Consider the following 19,197-nt stretch of genomic DNA (forward strand, 5'->3'; position numbering starts at 1 on the left):
AGCACTGGAATGGGGAAGGGAGGATGTGGTTAAAGTACCACACAGAGCTTATTATGACTAGGAGGCCAAGCCACTGCACCTGCTAAAGCTTTGAGTAACTCTCAGAGCCCAGTACATGTGCTTGTTGCAACATCCTGGGCTTTCCTAGATACTAGAAATAAGACCTCCTTGTGGAGAAAGGTGGGATGTCTCACCTACCTGCCTAAGATCATATACAGTCAAAGAAATTGAGAGGAGAGACATGACTATGATGGCAGCAGCATACTCCATGTAGTCTTCAGCAAACCACAGACACACACTGAACAACTGGAATACGTAAAAAGGATTTAAGACCTGTTTGGAGAGAAAGAATTACTCAAGACTCGGCCATATCTAAATGGCTCCAGTATTCCCAGACAGCACATCTTGTTAGAAATAGGTTGAAATAAAAGCTATGGAATTAATTGTTATCTCTCCCCACAGTCTTTCTGATTTTGTGAGCAGTGGCCCAGCCTAATCAGTCTGGCCCATCTCCATGGAACAAAAGTGCCAAATAATCAGGGACAATAGGGATATTATTTGCCATGTGAATGGCTCAATCCAATCAACCCAATCTTTGTTTTGCTTTGTTCTTTACAAGAAGCTGAGATCAGGCTGTGAAGTGAGCAGGGTGCTTGCACACTGTGAGTAATACATCACCACAAACACTCTGCTTAGGCCATGCATGTATCCAGTTGTAGTCAAAAAAGTATACTGACACTTTACACATTGCTGTGTAGCTACAGGCATACGCCAGCTAGTGCTGTTCATGTCATCTCTGCTGATTCAGAGATAGCCTTTACCTGGAAGATTTGATTTCCAGTGCAGCTTGTAAACATTCACTGACCCTTATAAGGCCAACAGAATGAGCTCCCAGGACACAGACACAGGCAAACAGTAAGCAGCTACACAAGTGTGGGGGTAGTGCATACAGAACAATGGAGAAGAAATGAATTTATGATGATTTCACAAATAGGATTTGAAAAAATTGGGTGCTCGGTAGGTGAGAACTGAGAAACTAACAAGACACAGAGTCCATCATATTCTACATGTATACTCTGCCTTCCAAAATAGCCTGAAGAGTAAAATTGACAGAAATGCTGAACCTCTTTGATGAGTAGTTTCCAAATAGGGATCACTGGAACATCAATAGTGTTTGGCCCACATATCACTCTCCTGTATGGGATAAAGATACATCATTTACAGGTAAAGTTGTGACTATATCTCATGAAGCTGCAGCTGCTAATAGTCCCAAAGGCTTGTATTAATCCCAATTTAAAATCTGTGAGGATGTTTCTCCAAGAAAAAAAGTTTAAAAAATATCCTTTACAGTGCTTATGTCAGAAAAGATGAATTTACCAGTGAAATCAACTCAAACCAAGAGCCAAGAAATGTAACACAGCCAATTCAACACAAGTTCAATACAGCTACATGGAGTCCCACTGAAGAAGCACACAAACAACTTATCTACACCATCCCCTGAAGCCTTTCTGCTACTCCGAGCAAGAACAGCTCAGAGTTAGTTACAAAGCATAGTTATTTCTTGATTGAGAAGAGTAACAGTGATGAATACTCAAAGGCATTTCAAAACCTTGACAAGGAACACACAACATACTAGCATTTTTAATTCAATTTTTCAAACATGGCCACTTCATCTAAAATTATGTGCGTATTAATGTATGCAAAAGAAGCTCAAGAACAGTGCATCAAGAACAATGAATTTTAATCTCTTTGAAATCCATATGCTGAGTACTCAGAGTGTTTTATGAGTGTGCTCATACATACCTGAGACTCTGTTCATTGCAGGTAAGACCAGAACCAAATTTGGTGTGTATAGCTGAACAAGTGTGATAGTCTTCTAGGGCTCTAAAATATAAATAGTATGTTTTCCTCAAGACATCAGTCCCAAAATGTTTCACTTCCTCGGAATCTTGTGTAATCACTCTATGGAACTCACCCAACTTTCTGGAACTGCTTTGCATAGATATTCCAGAGATAGCGGATTTTTTGTACTTGGATACTTTTCACCTGCAAAATAAAGCAGAGGCAGCAAGAGCTGCAGCACAGCAAACAACGATTCTCACAGGCCTGCTCAGACATTCCAATGGATGAGAAAGGCTCTGCCAGGATGGCTTCTGAGACACTGTTAATGCTTAGCCCTTGCAGAGCTGTTATCTGTGAGGAATGCTTGCTATCATTTATGACATGCAAAGGAGAAAGTCCTGCCCTGTGCAATAATTATGAAGCCTGTTAAAGATAATGGTGTTTCATACCAGCTGGAAGAAGGTAATGCACCTACGCACATAAGAAAGCAGCTTTAGAAGACTCTCCCTATCCAGGGAATTAAGACAATTAAATTTATAGTGAACCCATACCCTGATGCAAAATGGAGCTATAACCAGTTATTAACCTAACAAGAGGTCTGTAGCTAGGTGCATGTAAAGGAGTTCCAATATTGAAATGCTAAAAACCAGACTGGGAAATGAGACAACTTGCTGCAGCAGTATTCCTTGGGTAGCTCTCGGGCATTACACAGTACTCTGTGGAATTAAGTAGCTTAAAAGGCAATAAGGCTTTATAAACAACATGTAAGTAAAGGCTTTTGAATTGTTAGTGAAATATTAAACTGTTTGCTTTTTGCTTCTTGAAATCTCTTCTCTCCTACCTAGATGTTTTGACTCATGTGAGTGTTGCTCAAAGGGTCTATTATTTAGGGGCTGTATTGTTTTGTTTTGTTTTTTCTATGTTGCTAATTCGATCCTCTGAAGAATGTTACAAATCAGTCCTCACTTTCATACTGTGCCAGCTGATTAAAGTAGCTGGCACTAAAATTTTGTATGTATGTTAAGATATGCTCACACAAAACAGCAAAAAAGGCAATAGCTTTGCTCAGCTGAACTTATGTTTGTAATGAAAATTTCTCATGAAATAAATTATTATAGATACAAAAATAAATGCTAACAAGTTAGAAATCTATTTATTGGAAGGGCATACAGCTCTTTTATGGGCTACCAAGTGCAAAGATCTAGTGTCTATATGCTATCTGTTACTTGTTCTGAAACTGAGTTAATTGTGTTGACTGAAATCATGGAGGATCACATGATCTGCTTGGATCTATTAATCTTCTACCTTCTTCCACTGCCTCACTGGCATCTCCAAGCTCTGGAATTGTAAGAGGTCAGGATACCTTTTTGCAAGAACAGTGGACAGATCAAGACCAGACTCCAACAAATACACATTAAAGCACAAGTCCATGCAGCAGCAGGTCTCTTAGCTGAGTATGTTTCACAGCTCACTTCCACCCCACAAAGCCCGGTTGAGATTTCCTACATCTCCCAGATGCTGCAGGCAATAACTGACTTACCTGTAAACTTGGCTTCATTAAGGCTTTGTAGAAGATTGAATCTTCCTCAGCAGTGCTTGGATAATCCAACCTACTTCTGATAATTCCAGACACAGAGATCCATGTCACATGCTTACGTGAATAAATCTGAAATTCATCCTAAACAAATACAAAAGCAGCACAATTTCCCTCAAGATCAGACCAAACTCATTATCACTATAAAGTGAATGATTACTGTAGGCTTTTCTAGGGAATTGCTCAACCTTTTTTAAAGAACTGTCCAACAGAATCCTTCCAGCACCTGTGATTGATAGATAAATCAGCAGAATGGGAGCAGAACCACAGTCCTTTCAAAATGCAAGTACTACAAAGTAATTCACTGAGCAGAGGTCTGTTGCTTGGCTGATAAGGATGGAATGTGAACACTTAGGTCATGATCAATGAACAGGCAAATAGTATGGGACAATCTGAGATGTAGTGATCGTACTGTAAAGAAAACACCAAAAAGCATGTAGTTGTGCATTGCAAGATGGATGTTTAATGCTTTTCATAGTCATTCCTGTGTTAACATTCCATTGGAACAAATGTTCCAGTAGCACCGCGACACTCTTAGACAAGATTTTGCCACAAACTCAGCTCATGCTCTCACTATTTTTGTAAGGAAGTAAGTTCAACATTGGAACTGCCTGATAACAAGCATTGGTAGTTCAGTCTTAGAGATCTGAACAACTGCTGTAATAAGCACCAGCACATTAAGTCTCAGGTCTGAACACCGAACCACATGCATTAAAGCTAGCTATATGACTGACTCATATAGAATATTCAGTATGTAAGAAGTTGGGCAGATGGAGAAAGCTGATTACCTCAGCTAGCCAGGTTCTGGAAACTAAGTTGTTACAATTCCCTTGGAACTGACAACAGAAATGTAAGACTCTGTACCAAATATGCACCCTTTTGAATAATTTAAGGGTTCAGAAGAAAATCTTTAAGAATGTTAATATATCTTAATTATTTGTGCACTTCTCTCCTTACACCCATATTTTGAGTCAAATATCATTTATTTTCTGATATTTATCTTCTATTTAAATTTCGGAATTAGTATTCATTGGGATGTAGACTGAGATGGGAAGTAATCAATAACACAGGTGCTCATTATTTAAATTAAAGTCAGACAAACTTCAATAACAAAAGTGAGTTAATAAGCTCTTGAATTGCCATTGCAGAAATGATGATAAATTATGAATGAAGGTTTTATGTAAGGCACAAGAGAACTCTCAGGATCAAGCTGACAAGATTACTTGCATTCTCATTAGCAGTAGCCATCATATTTGAGAACTAACATGATCATAAAGAATGTAGCGAAAAATACCTGTCGTTTTCAAGTAAAGAACACAAGGAAGAAATTTGCAATTGCAAATGCCCAGAGCATATTTTCAGAGAGCTTACTGACAAGAAGAATTTACAATATGATTCAATTCTTGTTTAATTACACAAAGGATCATTTTAAAACCCATTTATCTGAAAAGTGCTTGGCATAGTAAATCCATTTAAAATGACACACAAGAGTGGGCAATTAAAAATGCAAACCAAACTGAAGATTAAAACGCAAGATTAAACCTAATATGCTTCTTAAAAATAAAATTAAAAAAAAGTTTTTTTCAATCTCCCCTCTGGCATATTAGGTTGCAGTTTACACATAAAACAGGCAGATCTGTGATTTCCAAAGCCCAGCATTCCAGCTGCAAAATGCATTTAAGAAGGTAGCTTAGACACAATGGTGGCACAGTTTGTAATAGCACATGTCATTATTCAGGAATCTTTAAAGCAAAAAAAGCAATGAAACTTCTGGAAACAAACAAGCCCTGCCAGCTTCTGGAGTATTCATCTAGGATTCAAAATCAAGTTTCAATTTGCTTCTTTCAGTTTTGCAGTAGTTTCCATGAAATGAAATCAAGGTATGCTGCAGAGCTTCAGCGCAGTCCTCAACGAATAGAAGAACTACCAGCCAAATATAACAGCTCTGAAAGCATTCTCTGCAGGATTATCATCTTAATGGACATGGAGAAAGATTGATGCTTTGGCATCTTGAGAACGCATTTGCAGTGTAGAAAATGGATGGTGGAAGGGAGCTGGAAGGGTTGAGAGCAAAGAATGCAGGCATGAAATCACAGATATTACAGATTTTTCATCACAGTCTTTCAGTTCATTGCCTGATCAGCTCTTAACCTTCATTCCAATCATCATCTTACATGCAGTTTGTGTAATGGTTGAGAGTTCTGTAACTCAGTTATAGCAAATATAAGATATTACTGCAATACATCAGCAACATGAGATTTCAGCTTACTGGATTCATTCCAATTAACTCACCTTCCAATTAACTACATTTAAGGGACTAATTTAAGGATTAAAGTAGGCACCTACAGTTGTTCTAAGCAACACAACGTCTGCTTCTTCCAAGCTGCAGGGGACACAGTTTGCCCACACATCCCATTCTGGTTTCCAGTAGAACAGCAGCAGGAGAGCCCCACAGGACAAGATGTACCCAGCAATGCACAGAGCCTTCCGGCAGCACTGGGTTTTGTAGCCAAAAATTTCCTGCACAGCAAAGACAAGGAAAGAATCATCCTTACATCTGGAATAATACAGGTTCCCATCATCCACTGTTCTTCCATAGATACTGTTTGGTATGGTACTGTGGGGAAAACAAACAAACAAAAAACCCACAAAGTTGTAGAACTTTCATTTTGCTTCTTTATAGTACATGACCAGAACATCATTTTGCTTTCTGCATAGTTTGCATCCACCCACACAAAATCCGTATTCCTGTAGTCTGTCCGAACTTCTAACGCAGATTTATTTAGTTGTGATTCTGTGGATGAAAAAGTAAGAATGATTTGAAATGATATCGAAATATAAAGGTCCTAACATTTAGGCCTTAAGACAGGAAGCCAAGCTTGCTTGCTCAGCTTTTCTTAAGATCTCTGGGTGAGACCTGCTGGAGCTGCACTGTAAAACTTGGCACTGTATTTGTAGGGCTGTTACCACCTTCCACAACAGCTTCAGTGTGGGGATTTGGGACCTTGCCAATATGCTACTGTCCTAACATCCCAAAATAATAATAACTGTTATTAGGAACAGCTAATGAACACTTGCACAATGCTTTACATGTTCAGAGGGCAAAAGGAAGCTACTCTCTGTAGCTGTATGAGTAGGTATCATTACTCCTTTTTAAAGCTGGGGAAATTGTTACAATGAGGCAAGGTGACCTGCCCAAAACTTCAAAGGGATGACTGTCAGCATTATAGTTTAAGAACTGCCAGGTCATGGTAGCATGGCCAAAATCTCTCTCTGTGGTGCTATCAGAGGTTGGGTAAAGGTGAAACAAAGTGTACAAAGTGACTTTACAGAGCAGACCGAGTTCTGATCTAAGTGAAAGATAGAACAGACGCAATTACATCAGATGACCAAGGGAATTTGCTAACGTAAGGGTTAAGATTCCTCAATCTCCTTCTTCTTAGTATATCTGCAGCAATTGTGCAATCTGCTTCTCAAGATCAGATATCTGCAGCTACAGATATTGCAAGATACATTCACAAGGGGAGAAGAAAAGATAATGTAATTGGAAGGATGAGTAATACATAATTCCTGGTTCTGCGCTGGTGCCTTTGCTTATTATGCGAAACGCAGGCCCTACCCTGTGCTTCCGCTGGGAACGACCTGCCTGCACTCTGTCATTCCCCAGAAGATGGACTCCATTCACCTAGGTGGTCTCCATAGGGCTTCTAAACAGAAGAAAATGGCAACTGTGGAAAGAAGTATGGGAGGCTATGCAAATAAGTGGCTTGCATTGCGCAGGACATGTTTATACCACCTTGAGATGCACATGCTCAGCATTTTCAGAGGTTTCTATAGTCTCTGAGTAGCATAACTGAAGATAGGAGGAACTTCATGCAGGCCAGCAGATATGCAACACCATTTTAAGGTGGTTGGTGTAGCAGTCGTGCTATTAGTATTCACTAATTGCTCCAACAGACAGGTAAAAGGCTTTCCATGCACTTCTGTCTAGTTGTATACTCAACAAAAAGGTTACAAAATTAGTGTCAACACCAGCACACAGAATAGTACATACAATGATGCAAACTCGCAGTTACTAGCAAGATGCAGATGCCTGTCTCCAGACATCACAGCCTGTCAGCAAGGTAAAGAAACTCCCAAGTAGATAGAGATGCCTAAGGGAAGAACTGTTAAAAGAGCATGCCTTCAGATTTCCTGCAGTAAATAGCTGGACCTGAAATAACTAGAATAATCTTTCCAAATTGGGATGGGCCTGTATATCAGGGTGGGGAAGAATGAGATTGCTGCCATGTGCATCTTGCTTCTGTGAGTGATTCATTCCTTTAATTTCCATCTTTTGTGCCTTACACCCAAAGTCTGAGAGGTCAATAAAGCTGTAGGTAGTACAATTAAAAAGGGTGAGGGTGGGCACCTAGTATGTGATTGGCAGTCATCTGGGCTCATCCTCTGTTGGCAGTGTTCTTCTTTTCAGAAATGCCGAATGATTCCCCAAGCCTTACATGTCAAATTAACCAAGAGGTCCACCCACCAAAGCAATGTGTTTGGAGGGATAATGGTGTCCTCTTTCACAATGGCAACATTGGGGTGAGTCATGTGCCAAAATGCATCTGTCCAATTTCTTGCATTTTTGAAATGAGACTTCCTAGTTTATGCAAATCAACAACCCAAAGGGCTTAAATAAAAATACACAGCAAACAATTAATCCCTGCACACTGCAGGGCATTCACAGAACAGCAAGCAAACAGAAACAGTGAGCAAACAGAGCAAACAGAATCCACAGAGCTAAGGCAGATTCTGACTTTCTCTGCCTAGAGAAAAAGGCATCTATATATCAACATCTGAGTTCTACCTACACCTGCGTGTTTTCAGGCCTTTGTTTTCCCCTCAAACAAAACATAACAAAACAAAACAAAACAGTTTAATCCTCTAGATTTCAAGATATTTTTCAAAATCAAGAAAGCATCAGTATTCCCCATCTTGAAAACTAGGACACAGGAAAAAAAGGAAAATAGCTGGGGGAAAAAAGGGCCTTGCTCTCAGGTCATCCAGTATTGTTAAATCTTGCTGATTCTGACAATGGAGTTGCCTGACATGGATACTTTTAAGCTGTTTTGACACAGTGCACATTCTGCCCTAAGTGTTGGTTCAGGTTGGTTTGTTTCTTGATGAACATGGCATTTCTGAATGTAGGTGTTCAGGAGCTCTACAAGAAGTGATCTGGGAAAGAATAAACAACAGATGTTAACTGCTGTTTCATATCTGGTTTCATAAGCCAAAGTAAAGCAAGGTTTTTCCAAGGTTTGGAAGTGCCTGGAGCACATTACCTGGGCCACGTTTTTCTGATGAAAAACTGAACAGGGAAACAAACCAAGCTCCAAACCTTACTTGTCCCAAAGCTCCCCTTTCAATGCTCTGCTCTAGAATAAAACCTCCTGTTACATTCAGCTGGTTTTCTGACTGTGCCTTCTGCAGGAAGAACTTAAGCAATGAATGACGAATTCATAAAAACGTTTAGTAAATAAATAATTCCTTGCTTAAAAAGAAATGGAATAAATAAAACCACTTCTCATTTATCAAATAGGTCAATAAGGATTTGTTCTTCTGAAGAATTTTCAAAATATTCCCTTCTCGAAAAAGAAAAAAAGGTGAATATTTGACCCACAACACTGGTAATCACAATGTGTATGAAAAAGTGGGAACAGGCACATATATCGTGAAAGTTTCTCAGCAGGTTGGTCTAGCCACGTGAATGTCTTAGTGTCTTAGTGTTATTAGTATTTGGAAAGCCTTCAAGCTTATTCAGGATTTGCTAGGTCAACACTGCAAAGGTCTCCCAAGAAAATCTATGTTTGCTATGACAAGCAATGCTTCCTGGGCTGACAAAAGTCCTGGTGTTGATGTCACCAATAAGAGCTCATCTGTCAGCTTGGTTTGACGTTGGTAAGGAAGAAAACAACTTCTGTTGGCTTGTATTTCACTGCACAAGGAAGTGGTACTAATGTAGACATGCTCACCTGAAATATACAGATTTGCACCTTCTGTATTCCATGGGCAGGTTGTTATGGCTTGATATACAACATGCAGTTAAATAACCTAGGTTCATAGCAGCCCAAAAATTACAGGTGATGAAAACCAAAGCTAAGATTAGCTGTCTGTAATACTCCAAAGTGTTTCTTGTCATTTCATAGGACATAACACTGCCTACAAAAGAGGCTGTACAAAGGACTCGTCTCTGTGCCATAATTTTTAATTAATTCTAGTGTATTGTAAAACTGTTTCCCTGCCTGCTGACAGTACCTTTCTCTTGGAACTCCTAACAGTCAGAAGAGTAACAAATAGAGAAGAGTTTCAACTTGTGAGTGAGGGGTCTATGGAGGGGCAATGAATTACTGGACTGTCAGACCCACTCAGTTGGCAGAAAACACGATTATTCAGTGAAAGGCTCTTAGCTGCATCTACAGTCATACAAAGCCAGCTCTCAAGGGCTTATTACTCTAATATTCAGCAAGTCTGTTACTTATGGTTAAAAGAAAAATTCCCTATAACTGCAGAATCATCTGCTCAGTAGAAATGAAATGCAAAAGTGAAACAAGTTCAAGCACCCTTTTCCTTGGTGAAAACATGGCTTGTAGGTACTAAAGAGAAAGAAATCTGAACAGTGGCTGTGAAATATCATAATTCTGGCAACCCAATCACCAGGTACCCTATTACTAATAACTTGTTGCTGTAGCAACAGGTAATAGGATTAGACTTGAAAGACCGGTAAAGATTCACAGTGAATTTAATATCTGAATCTCATTCTTAGCAATTGGAACCCCTTTCATTAGAGGTTTGTTCCCATTCCCTCTGAAGCCAGGAGCAACATGCAGTGTTGTTCTATCAGAAACACACTCAACAACATTCTCCTCCCTGGAAAAACCATAGTTCTGTAATTAGAAATCCAGTTTAATACAGGTTCCCAGGCTAAAATAGTGTTGCTAATTCAACAGACTGCTTTAGCTAACAATTTATACAAACATAAGAAGTGTTTCATTGGTGGTTTTTTTTTTAGTTCTAGAGAAGATTCAAGATTCCCATCTCATCCAGATGGAGCTCACCCTAGAGATTCAGCTGTTAAATGTTTAGGAACGCTACTCTAGGCCAACCCTCAGGCTGGGACAAGGCCAGCAGTGGCTAGTTTTACAATACTACATCAGTATTCTGTCAGCTTCTTCTAAGATTCTGTGAAGTTATCTTCTGCTGGAGGTAAAAATCAATTACATCTAGTGGACATACCAAATTTAGTATTCTTTCACTTAAAAAATAAATAAGTATATATACATACATACATATCTCTTTATAACTGTATGTTTCTGCTATGGAGATACTACCATTCATAATTAAATTACAGACTGCATCATTTTATTGCAGAACACGTGCCATCTGCTGCTTTGAATTGAGAAAGACCTAGGCAAAGATAAAACGACTCACCATTTCATTCTCCTCTCCCTGGTTAAGCAGTGCATAATGGCTCTTAGCAGGATTTTCCCCCATGAAATGACCTTCTGGAGACTTTGTGCAGCACCCTCGGGACAAGTCTTCAGTGTTGTGTGGCTTGAATGTCCACATTGAGGAAGTGTTCTAAGTACACACCTTCTTTCTAACTCTGCTTTTGTTTGAAGAATGGAGCTCCTCCCTCTCTGTGGGGTAAACAGGTAACATTCATCCCTCCTCCTTTCATTCTGTTGTTGGGGTTTTGAGATTGAGGGGATATCTTGAAATAAAACTCACTCGGAGACACTGGGGAAAACAAAAATTAGATCTGATATGCATTTGTCAGAGCAGGAATCCTAGTCATAGCTCTGGTCGTGCAGCAAGTGCTGCTGGCATGCATATTTCAGGGGTGGGCAAGAGGTGAATATGTCTCCTCAAGAGATTATAGAATTACTGGGGACTAGGGAGCGTGTCCAAATGAGAAGGACAATAGGCCTTGCTGTTATTATACTCTTAGCAACCAGCTTGTCCAGCTGTGATTCCCTCATGTTCCTTGGAGAAAATTCAAGTTCTGGCTCTAGTTTGTGCAAGTGGATTTGTGTACTGGCTAAGTGTAAGGATCCAGCCATGTAGGGTCTGTGATCAATATTTTTGTTAATTATTAAAAATATTGTCACAGAACATCTTCTGACCTTACTATATAACTTTGGGGAAAGTAATTGTAGTTATTTATTCACACTTCAGCAAAACTAGAGCTCTTTGTGATGTCAGAGAGCTGGGTACAAACGTCTCTGACCTCTTATACAGGGTCAAAATGAAGCTCACAAAAGAATAATAAAAATTAAAGAAACAAAAACAGCAATCAGGGTTTTATCACTTCCTTTTTTCACTTCTCTGGGCTGAATTGTTTATTATTCTTGTGATTCATTCTCATTGTCATTACTGTTTCCTTGTCCTTTGCTATTTTTTAAGAAGTTGTACATCAAACATTGTAGGAATGAGGTCAGGAGAGGCAAACCTGTTCTTCCAGAAAATATGTTAAGGAAACTAAATTATTATTTCTAGAATGACTGAAACAGACCAGGACATGCCAAGTTTGTTCCTGCTCATCTGCACTTCAGTTCCATGTGGCATGCACTTGTATATGCCACAAACATCTTAAGCACCATGAATGGCCATTGCCTGTTTCATGTGAAGGGCAGGACTGGGAGACTCAGAAAAACTGAAAAGTCAGAAATGGTTGGAAGAGAAAGGAGGAAATGAAGGAGGTTGGCCAAGCAACACATTTCAGTTTGTTTGGCCCATTTCAGTTTGTTCTTCTGAGACTCGGCAACAAAATTCCAGTTATTACCTAAGAGCCAAAATTTTCCATTAAGAATTAGAAAGAATACAATATAGTCCATTTATGATAAATGTATTTTTAAAGTTCTGCACTATTTAAAATCTATAACAGACAGGAAACAACTGCAAAGGCAACTTTTCCAAAGCAGGCTGATGGTTTTGGGAAATGACTCATTATTTTGGGAGGTGACAGCAATGGAAAACAGGAGTGCCACAAACAATTTTTCTGCCTGATCAGCTTTTGCTGCTTCATCAAATGTCAGCTTTGCTCCTTATGGTGTGTGAAGAAGAGTAGAATGCAGCATGTGTCACTGGACAGCACTTCCAGAGAAGAGAGTATCAAGCAGATCACACCAAACCTGGAACTCCAGGGAAGAATCACAACTCACCCAATCTATTCATTGCTTATAGCCCGAGTCCAGCTTCTGTTGACATTTTCTACTCCTATATAACACCCTTATTTGGGAGATTTGCACCTTCACGACCGAAAATAAAGGAGGCGTAGATTAAAGAGTTAAAAAATTCATAATTTCCATAGATTGGCAACCTGGCATAGCATTTCAGAAAAGTCTGTTCATCCAGAAGGAATGAAGATGGTGGAATTTGTCCATTTTCTTAAGGAGGGCTTTTATCTGCAGAAAATGCAACACCATAACGCAGAACCTGCAGTTAAATGATGCCCCCTACTGTTCAAACCAAGTATTACAGGTCTGTAATTACACAGCAGTTATTTGTATTGGCTTCTACCGAGTGTCACCATTCCTCTTACTAATTTGAAATTTGCTTTAAAAACAGATAAAAATCACACCTCCAGGAACAACGACTCCACCGCCTCCCTGGGCAGCCCGTCCCAATGCATTACACTTCTTTCTGAGAAAGAGATTTTTCCTAATATCCAACCTGAAAGTGTTCTCTGAACATCTTCTACTCCAACCCCCCCTGCGATTAACGGTAGCCTGACCTATAACTCGCCCCAAACTTCTCTTTATGTCCTGCAATGGTCAGGGTGCCCGGAGACAGCACAGAGGAGAAAGTGAAAGGAGTTGGGAGACACGGTGTGCAAGGAAGATTGACTTCGTGTTGTGCAACCTGAGGGAGGCTCTGAGAAGTCACGACGAGCACCGGCACTACCAGACTCCAGCGCCCGAGGTCTGTACACAGCGGCTTGGCACAAGCCAAGAATTGCATGAAGCGATCGTCTGCGGGCAGAGGAACAGCCCTGCCGATCCCTCTTGGCTCCTTTTCCACTTCCAGGCATCCTGCCTGCGACCCAACAGCGGGCAGAAGGGCGCTGAAAAACGCCTCTCGCTTTTCAGCATCTGAGGCAGCGCCGCCACCCGCTCCTTGCCCTTCTCCAGCATCACAGCTGTTTGAGCCCCTCCGGGAACGGAGGTTCCGCACAGCGCCAGAAGCACAGCCGCAGGCGCTGCACGCCTCGGCCGGGCTGGAACGGCCACGAGCGCCTCGCAGCCGGCGCAGCCGGAACCTTTGGGAGGGGCGGAGTTTCCAGTCGGACCTCACAACGCGGACCGGGGACCCGGAAGCGGAGCGGCCCGGCAGCCCGGCGGCGGCGGCCCTCCCTGCCCTTGGCCGCGGCTGCGACGGAGGAGCTTCGTGCGGCCTTTCTTCCTTCTCCTCCTCCCCGGCACCTCCCGGCCTTTAGGATGTGGCGAACGAGGGCGGCGGCGGCTTGGTGAGCGGGCAGGGGGCAGGCCGGGGGCCGCAGCTGAGGATTGGGTCCGGCCCTGGGCGGAGGGGTGCTGGCTTCCGAGCGCAGTGCTCGGGTATGGGAGCTGCGGGCCTTTTTCCTCGTCCTTTCCAGTATTCTTTGACTTGTGCTACACCAACGTAGCCCAGTTGTGGGCCGGTAGTCAGGCGGGTTCTGTGGCACAGCTGTGTGTTCGTGTTTGGTGTGCAGTTGTTGAGGCAGCTTGCCAGAGGTCACGGAACAGCTGGTTCGGTCGTGGTGTTTTGGTACCGTTTCAGTGTAACTGCGCCTCTCAGGGAAGATCTTGTGGGTTTTTTTTGAGTCAGTTTTCATCAGTCATTTTCAACAGCGGGAAGGGAAGGCAAACAGTGGAGGAGGCAAATTGCATGGAACCTTCACAGTAGTGCTTGAGTTGTTGTTTTTACTGTAAGCTTCTATATGCATACACTGAAAGCTTAAGCTGTGAGAGAGCGCTCAGCAGGCACTTGTTGTTGAAGCTGTTGCCTTATGGTTTGTGATAGAACTGCAGAGTGAGCAATGGAAAAGACAGTGCGTTTTAAAGGGACCATCGCAGAGAGGGAAGTTATGGACCTCTGAAAACGTTTTCCAGCTGCTGAAGGCTGTTGATGGGAGAGGTTGCTGTAGCGTGCACTACTGCTTGGTCTCTGCTGAAGAATGTCAGTATCTGTGTAATGGCAGTGGTAGCACAAGAAAGCAAATAACGGTGCTGTTGTTGGCTTGCTTCATCCCAGCTTACCACAGCCTGAATAACATCCGTCTTCAAGGGCAGTCACCATCAGCAAAGTTTTTTGAGAGCTGAAAATGTCACTGATTGTTAACTTTCCTTCCAAAGGCTCGATTTCCGTGTTAGAAGTGTTTTTATAGCCGAGTCTTTCACTTGTTTGGAGGTTAAGAGTGTGCCTGTGAGAGACAGTGCCATCTCTAGTACACAGCACATCTCAGAGGAAAAATTATATTTACTATAGAGTTTATTTTCAGTTTCTGTGATTCACTTATATACTCTCTCTATGATCCCTGAATATGAAATTGTTAAGGATTGCAGCATGAATAGTTTATCTTCTCAGTGGTGTGAAACACTTTCTTCTTTGTAGTTTGCCCCCTTCATAAGTAAATGCATTTGAGAACATGGAGAACCCTGAAAAAAGCATCAAGGAACAAGTATTAATTTCAGGAACTGTAACTTCACTCAAATTTTGCATCCAGCAAATGATGTAATATGAATTTTTCTGGTAGGATGGTGAAACTAAAAAGATATAAAATAAATCACTTTTTCCAGAGCTGTTGTCATTTCCCTAAACCAGGAAAGGTATCTCAAAATGTTGAAGCCTGCAGATAGCATAAATGAAGATATTCCAACTTATCTGTGTATTTTAGTACTGGCAAGATTGATAAGTTTCTGTGTTTGAACTGTGCTTTTCATTCACACTGAAAGTCTTCATTGTAAGTAAATCTGCATTACTTTACTGAAGTCTTCAATAAGCACAGTGCAGACATGTCCAGAAGTAATCTTGTCTATGCATGACCTGAGAGAAAACAGTAATGCTGTAATCCTAGAACCATTGTGAATTAGAGGGAAGGAAACTGAAAGATTTCTTCAGGTAAATTCTTCAGCTCCTCAGGAGGATCAGCTTTGCCAAGAAAAAGGAAAATGCATTTTGTAGGAGATTTTTTTGTCTGCCTGTTGTTTTTTGAAGTTTGAAAACTCTTCAAAATCTACTCAAGTCTAACTTTTAGAAAACATTAGGTAGATAGGCCAGACTATAAAGCTTTCATCTATGTATCAAGTTGGTGGTAGTTTTCTGTGGACTCGGCGACTTGTTGCCCAAACTGAGATGTTTTTCCCCTAATCTTCTGTGGAATTTAAATCTACTTAACAACAGAACTTATAAATGGTATTTGAGGTGTTTGTTGTTTGTTTGTTTTTCAGTAATCACTGGAAATGCTGTGCCAATGAATACTGTTTATAACTTTTACTTTCCCGGTAGCACAGCAATGGTAGCTGGACATTCAGAACGTTGCTCTAATTTATCTGTAACCAGCTAAAATGTAACATGAATTGCTTCTGAAGAAGTTACTGAGTTAATGGCATGTTGAGGATATCTGTTACTGAAAGTCTTTCTTTCTTTCTTTTAGTGTCATCTGCAGGAGTCTAGCAAGCAGCACCTACGGAATAAAAAGAAAATCACCACTACAAAACTTGCACCTGGTTTCCCGAAGCGTCCATCATCCCTACCATCCAAGTTTGAAATTTCAAAGACGTCCATTAAGAATATCCCTTCAGCAGTTCTCTTCTCTTAATCGTCTTCCCCTACGCAAAACAAAACTTTTAAATGTGAAATATGGATACCAGTCCTACAGGAACTTTTGGCTAGCTAGACTAGCATCAAGGCTTCTCAAAATTCGCTATCTTATATTGGGGTCTGCTGTAGGTGGTGGTTACACAGCTAAGAAGGTATTTATCTTATGTGTTATTTTGTGTGTTTATCTTTTATACATATTTATTTTTTGTTATTATTTGTTTCATAACAATAGTTCTTGGTGTATCTACAGAAATACAGCCTATCATGTTTTGATTAACTAATGAAAGTAAAGATGAGTGTAGCAGAAATGCTGAGTCATGGCCTGAAGCAGTGATTGAGCACCTGGAGGGAAGGCAGGGCCAACCCAGGGAGCTCAACCCAGGGCCAGCCCAGGGTGCATGCAGTGCACCTGAGTGATTTGTACGGGTGGAGCCAAGATGCACCCCTTCCCAGACCCCATGTAAGGGTTAACAGTGGGAGGCAAGGGAATCTCAGTGGAGATCCCTGCCTACCTGAGGCCTTCTGAGGGTAAGCAGTTTCTTTCCTTTATTTCTGTGCCAACGGCTCTTGTTGTTTGAGCAAATTCTCACTTGCTGCAGCCTAGGATCTTGCTGCTCTGCTGACATTATTGCACTAACCATCCTGTTACAGTGAGTCAAAATGCAAAACAAATTTTTAAGAGGGTTAGAATATATTTTCAAAGACCTGAACAGCATTATACATATCTAAAAGATGGTGGGTTTGTATGTTTTCTGTGTAGATGCTACTTTTCAGTTGATTACTCATGTGCATCTCTACATGCATTTGCTCTATTTCTATTGTTTGTTTCCTTTATGTCCTAGACATATGATCAGTGGAAGGACATGATGCCTGATCTTGATGAATATAAGTGGATTATTCCTGACTTCATCTGGGAGCTTGATGAGCACATTGACTTAGGTATCACAAAAGCAGAAATGTTTCTCTGTATCTGAACACAAGCATATGGCTCATAGTGCCTGTCTCCAGTGCAGTGGTAGCTTTATAGCTGTAATTTGGGTGTATTTGTATTGTTACAGAGTTTTAGGTATGTCTTAAGAAGCTACTTGCATTAGTGTGTTGTTTTGGAAGAAGTTAAGTGTTACTTAGCGTTGATATTCCATCGTTCATCCTTTCATTTGAGAATATTCTTGGTCCTTTAATGTGACCGTGTATTCGTGTTATTCAAGTCAACCTCTCAGGCCAAGAGGACTTAAATAGGTTTTGGCTGTTATGCATAGGGTTCTTCAATGAATGGCTAGCAAGTAAAAACAAAAATATAAATGTACAATTAAAATATGTGTATAATTAAATGTCTAATTGAATGTGTGTAAGCTTATAGAAATACCTGTAAAACTGTTCTGGAGATGCAGAGTTAAGAAAATGAAAAAAACAGGTTTTGTTTTTCTGACCTTTGTGGTTAGAGTAGTTTTCTTGTATATTCTGAGATTAAAATGTGAAGAACCCACTGAGTTACTTCTTGTGTATGTTGAGTAGTAGGGCAGTGTTCTTTGCTTTGAAAAAAACGTTGAGGAAGATTTCCACTGCATGTACAGACATTGTGTAGGTAATGTTAAACACTGGGATTGAATAAGGGAGGCTAATGTTTTCTTGTTCAGATTCTTTAAAACATCTCCTGAGTATGTGAGGTAAGGTGTGAAACGCAGTGAAATGCATGAATCAGTTTTACACAGTTTTTAAGTACTTTAGGCAACCAAGTTATCAGGAAGTTCAAAGTCTAAAGAAACAGGAGCTTTTGCAGCTCTGATAGACTTTCCCAATACTAATGGGGGAGGTGCATGTGGAAATAAGCTTTTTTTTTTTTTTTTTAAGAAGTTACTGGAAGAGTTACTCAGTTTTACAGCCTAAGCTGTCCTTGTTCACAAAAAATAATAGAAAAGAAAAGCTATTCACTAGTTCTTGTACTGTTATTGTAGAAAAACTTATCAAAGCCCTTCCTGATGCCGATGACCTTGCCAAACTTCTGCCTGACTTCGAGAAGATTGGGGAGAGCTTCACCTCACTGAAAGGAATTTTTTCTCCTGGTGAGAATATTTTTTCAGCTTAGTTTTAATTTTGAGAACATAAGGTATGACAAGGTGAGGTCTCATCCTTTCGTGCTAAAAGGGAATGGATCCTCAAAATGCATACTTATTATCTCGTCTGAAAGTGTTCTGGATAGAGGTAAGTGAAACACATTTTTAAAGGCACAAATTCTAGTAGCAAGTGCTAAGAACCAAAATGTGAAACTGAATAGAAAAATAGAATCCTCGTGCACCTGTAAACAAACAGATTGACACCTGATATTTTCAGTAAGTTGTGGAAGCTGGATGTGTCTGGCTGGAATTTGCAGAAGCTGTGAGTGGCCCTGGTCAGTAACAGTTTTATAGCTGTTGCAGGAAGATGGAGTTGGGTACTGAAAGTATGTGCTTAATGTTGCAAGCATGTGAAGTAGGGGATTTGTAACCAAGGAATGACTTGGGGTTGAGGAATGTTTTCTGTCTGGACACAGCTCCAGAAGGACTTGTTGGGAGATTCAGTTTAGGTAGAGGTTGTGTTTGAATGGAATAAGCAGGAGTTTTAAGTCCTTCACAAAATATAGGGGGGTTGTTTGTCAATTCCTCGTGTTCAGATGCCACTAGGCTTAAAGTTTTTCCGATTTTAGGACATGTAAATAGCTAACTTCTGAATAATGAACTGCTTTTTAAAACAAGGAAAATGATCCATCCTTATCTGACTTGCTCTTTAACACAGCTAAGAGCTCAATCCAGTGATTCTTGTAACAGAGGAAAAGATTCTTTCTGGTCTATACCTTCATAATTACCAAACCAGATAAATTCATGTTTATGAAAGATTGTATCTATGAGGTGTTACAGTCTGCTTTAAGTGTGTTTGAAAGT

General features: G+C 40.5%; 2 protein-coding genes across 9 annotated transcripts in view; one reads left to right on the top strand and one right to left on the bottom strand.

Annotated features, from left to right (window-relative positions):
• The window catches only part of LOC125697728 (probable cation-transporting ATPase 13A4), a 33,157-nt gene extending 22,144 nt beyond the window's left edge, over positions 1 to 11,013 (bottom strand). Inside the window, exons 1-7 of the mRNA XM_048955264.1 lie at positions 10,907 to 11,013; positions 5,783 to 5,956; positions 3,383 to 3,520; positions 1,976 to 2,046; positions 1,804 to 1,884; positions 1,125 to 1,194; positions 199 to 333 (exon numbers count right to left, since the gene is read on the bottom strand). Of these exons, the coding sequence (XP_048811221.1) occupies positions 199 to 333; positions 1,125 to 1,194; positions 1,804 to 1,884; positions 1,976 to 2,046; positions 3,383 to 3,520; positions 5,783 to 5,956; positions 10,907 to 10,969 (732 nt within the window). The 5' untranslated portion in view covers positions 10,970 to 11,013. The remainder of the gene's footprint in view (positions 1 to 198; positions 334 to 1,124; positions 1,195 to 1,803; positions 1,885 to 1,975; positions 2,047 to 3,382; positions 3,521 to 5,782; positions 5,957 to 10,906) is intronic.
• Positions 11,014 to 13,759: 2,746 nt separating this feature from the next.
• Positions 13,760 to 19,197, top strand: part of OPA1 (OPA1 mitochondrial dynamin like GTPase) — a 50,035-nt gene continuing 44,597 nt past the window's right edge. For 7 of the 8 annotated variants that reach the window (XM_048954526.1, XM_048954527.1, XM_048954524.1 and 4 more), the window contains exons 1-4: positions 13,760 to 13,943; positions 16,113 to 16,431; positions 17,122 to 17,218; positions 18,235 to 18,342. In XM_048954526.1, the coding sequence (XP_048810483.1) occupies positions 13,915 to 13,943; positions 16,113 to 16,431; positions 17,122 to 17,218; positions 18,235 to 18,342 (553 nt within the window). In that variant the 5' untranslated portion in view covers positions 13,760 to 13,914. Of the gene's footprint in view, positions 13,944 to 16,112; positions 16,432 to 16,680; positions 16,808 to 17,121; positions 17,219 to 18,234; positions 18,343 to 19,197 lie in introns of those variants that run through there. The other variant, XM_048954531.1, reaches the window with a different exon arrangement.

Source organism: Lagopus muta, chromosome 9 (genome assembly GCF_023343835.1).
Source record: "Lagopus muta isolate bLagMut1 chromosome 9, bLagMut1 primary, whole genome shotgun sequence".
In the NCBI taxonomy this organism is placed as follows: Eukaryota; Metazoa; Chordata; class Aves; order Galliformes; family Phasianidae; genus Lagopus; species Lagopus muta.